General features: G+C 62.6%; 1 protein-coding gene across 2 annotated transcripts in view; it reads right to left on the bottom strand.

Moving 5' to 3' along the window:
* The window catches only part of NHEJ1 (non-homologous end joining factor 1), a 50,315-nt gene extending 47,831 nt beyond the window's left edge, over window positions 1-2,484 (bottom strand). The window contains exons 1-3 of one of the 2 annotated variants that reach the window (XM_009645680.2): window positions 2,408-2,484; window positions 1,567-1,752; window positions 499-708 (exon numbers count right to left, since the gene is read on the bottom strand). In XM_009645680.2, coding sequence (XP_009643975.1) covers window positions 499-708; window positions 1,567-1,752 — 396 coding nt within the window. In that variant the 5' untranslated portion in view covers window positions 2,408-2,484. Of the gene's footprint in view, window positions 1-498; window positions 709-1,566; window positions 1,753-1,867; window positions 2,129-2,407 lie in introns of those variants that run through there. The other variant, XM_035901111.1, reaches the window with a different exon arrangement.
* Window positions 2,485-3,329: the final 845 nt, after the last annotated feature.

Genomic DNA, 3,329 nt, shown 5'->3' with positions numbered 1-3,329 from the left:
CCGAGGTGCTGCCCCGGGGTGCTCAGCTTGCGATACCGGGCTCCGGGGGCTGCTTCCCAAAACGTTAGGCAGCCCGGCGGTAAGAGCAACCCCTTAAAAGAGGGGGAGACCCCGCTTTAATTCCCTCGGTGGCGACAGAGCTCCTGCGGGTCCTTTCGGGGTGCCCACCGGCCTGCACCCTGCTTCACGGTGTGCACCAGAGGAGAACAGCATGGCTGTGCTATGTGGGGTGCTGGCAGGGCACCGTCCCAAACTGGACATCTCCCTGCTGTCCTGGCCGCAGCGTGCGCTGGGCCATCCCTCGCTGCAGGGCACCAGCCAAGGTGCCAAAGCCTCAGCGGGACGAAACAGGGACAGTGACCCTCAGAAGGGGCAGCAGGCAGAGCCAGGCACCCTAAAAACAGCACAGCCCGACACCACCCAAAACTTTCCAAGCATTAGGAGACAATCTTCAAGTTTGGCCATCACCCTCCCCAAACTCTCCGCAGCTTGGCTCACCATCTCCACTGGAGCAGGGCAGCAGTGGAAGTCCCAGTAGAAGGGCAGCCCTGAGACCTCGCTCTTCACGTGCAGGCTGAGGCCGCTGGCAGCATGGGGGCAGGAGAAGGAGGTGGCAGCGTCTGGCTGCCCTGCCAGCAAGGGGTGCATCAGGTCACGCAAGCGGTGCAGGAAGGAGGACACATGGACCATCAGCCGCTTGTTCAGCTCCTGGGGAAAGGCAAGGTTAAGGGTACAGCAAAAGCCCGGGGAGCTTGGCACTGAGAAAAAAGCAGCAGAAGCTCCAGCACGGAAGGAGCCAAACTACTTCTGTGTGTCCCAGCACTGCAGAAAGCCACCCCTGGGCCTTGGCTTCCAGCCTTGCAACAGGACATTCCCCATCAGTTCTCCCAGGCCAGCCCAGGAGGGTCCGGGTGTTGGGCAGGGTGCAATGGTCTTCACTGGTGCATCTGCCCCACATGCCACCACGAGTGTCACAGGCTGGCCAAGAGCTGTCACAGCTCAGCACACCTGCCAGAGCTGAAGGGGGTGGCTGCTGCCACATGCCACACTGTGACAGAGGGACATGGCAGATAGAGGTGGCACCTGGGGGCCTGGGCACATGGGCTAGAGCGAGGGGATGAGGCATGGCCCCATGTGTTTTAGGGGCCATGCTGATAGGACACCTCATGGGAGCCTGTGCCCGGCTATGAACATGAACAGGAGTCTCTCCATCACTGGTGGGCAGGCAGCCTTGTTTCAAGCTCCTCCTTAGTACACTGGTCCTGGGGAAACCAGCTGCCCATCCCGCCCACAAGTGAAATGAGTGTGCTGGCCTCAGCATGCAGCCCCAGTGAGCACCTGGCTGCCTTGGGCACGCTAAATAGCCTGGCCCACTCTCCCAGGAGGAGGGTACTCAGCCAACCAGGGGGACAGTGCTTAGGCAGAGCCGCCCAGGGACTTCCCATCCCGGGCATTTGGACCCGAGCCCTGTCAGATCCAACAGCCATTGTGTCACCAAGAAGTTTATGCTGGGATGTCAGCTGCTGCGAGGAGAAAAAGAGGTCCCTGGACTTTCCAGACACTCACCTTGGACCTTTGTCCCACGGCCTCGGCATCTGCACTCTCGTACCAGACGCTGCTGAGGTCGGAGATCAGCAGGATGTAGCCAGTATCCCTGAAGCACGCTTTGGCAAGAAAAGTGGACTCACCAAAGCAAACAGAAGCCCAGGGCTGTGTCAGGAGGCTGCTCTCCAGCTCCTCAGAACCCTCCATCTGCAAGAGAGCAATCAAGTCTCTGCTCACCCCCCACCCAGGGAGACCCCGGTCCTGGGGGTGGCCTCACAGGGACCCTCAGTCCCTGCTGGCCCCTCCATGATGCCAGGCCCACCTCATAGCCCAGAGGGGAGGATGCCCAGCCGGCTCTGGTCACACACATTCCTGCACACACATGCAGCTCTGCTGGGGTGAGCATTTTGGGGAGCTCTGTGCAGGGCAGTTGCTACCCCAGCTCACAATAAGCACCCGAACTGCACCAGCAGGCACACGGCAATGTAACTGCTGCCTCCCCGGCGTTATCCAGTGCTTGCTGCCACTAATACGGCGACACCTCTACATCCAAATTAACTTTTAAGCCACCCCACTTGCACCAGGACGGGCAGCAGGACGCTGCAGCCCTCCTGCTCGTCCATGATGCCAGGCCCACCTCATAGCCCAGAGGTGAGGATGCCCAGCTGGCTCTGGTCACACACATTCCTGCACATGCATGCAGCTCTGCTGGGGTGAGCATTTTGGGGAGCTCTGTGCAGGGCAGTTGCTACCCCAGCTCACAATAAGCACCCGAACTGCACCAGCAGGCACACGGCAATGTAACTGCCCAGTGTCCCCGGGGGGCCTGCAGGACCAGGGCTCTGCGGAGACACGGAGTTACCCGAGGGCAAGAGGAGCAGGCGGGCCAAAGGCTGTCGGGGCGAGGGGCTTTGCAGAGGCGAGCGATGCTAGGCCGGAGGCGAGAGCCAGACTACGGCTCCCAGCATGCTGCTCTCTTCCGCAGCGTGCGAGGGGCCGGGGCAGGCCGGGATGTGTAGCACCACGCGCCACGGGTCACCCGCACAGGGAAAGGCCACGGCCGTGGCTTCCTCAGGGCCCAGGGAGGGACGGCGACTGCTCCCTTCCCCTGCTGATGAGGTCAGGGACCCAAGCCGGCACCCTCTTGAGCATCCCCGGTTGTCCCAGGAGGTGCCACGGCCAAGATGCTGTGCAAAGCTATGGGGACCGAAACGCCTTAAGACTTTTTTTGGTGCTTGCTCCTGTTATGAAATGTCCTGGAACAAGTGCCTGTGTGTGGACAGCCCTCAGGCTGCAGGCACGGTACAGCCCAGAGAGGCGGCAGCAGCCAGGGGCTCCTGTCCCTTGGCCCCAGGCTTACTCCTCAGCCCCAGCAGCTGCAGGGTGCCCACACAGGCATGGCACAGGGCATGCACCTGCACCGCTGCCCTCCCAGGCTTGTGCTGGGCCTTGGCTGCTGCACCCCAGCAAGCACACACAGCTGGGCTTGCAGGTGCCTGTGTCCACCATGCCCAGGGACTGGGCTTGCAGGTGCCCGTGTCCCCCATGCCCGGGGACTGGGCTTGGAAGACACCACGGAGCAGGGCTATGCCAGACTGGCAGGGGCGGTGGACACCGCTCACCCACTGGGCTTGCAGGTGCCTGTGTCCACCATGCCCAGGGACTGGGCTTGCAGGTGCCCGTGTCCCCCATGCCCGGGGACTGGGCTTGGAAGACACCACGGAGCAGGGCTATGCCAGACTGGCAGGGGGGGGGGGGCGCCCCCCCCCCCCCACACCCCCCCC

This window comes from Egretta garzetta, unplaced genomic scaffold (genome assembly GCF_000687185.1).
Source record: "Egretta garzetta isolate BGI_Z169 unplaced genomic scaffold, ASM68718v1 scaffold219, whole genome shotgun sequence".
In the NCBI taxonomy this organism is placed as follows: domain Eukaryota; kingdom Metazoa; phylum Chordata; class Aves; order Pelecaniformes; family Ardeidae; genus Egretta; species Egretta garzetta.
The sequence above is the reverse complement of the archived record's forward strand: the minus strand, read 5'-3'. Positions and strand labels throughout refer to the sequence as shown.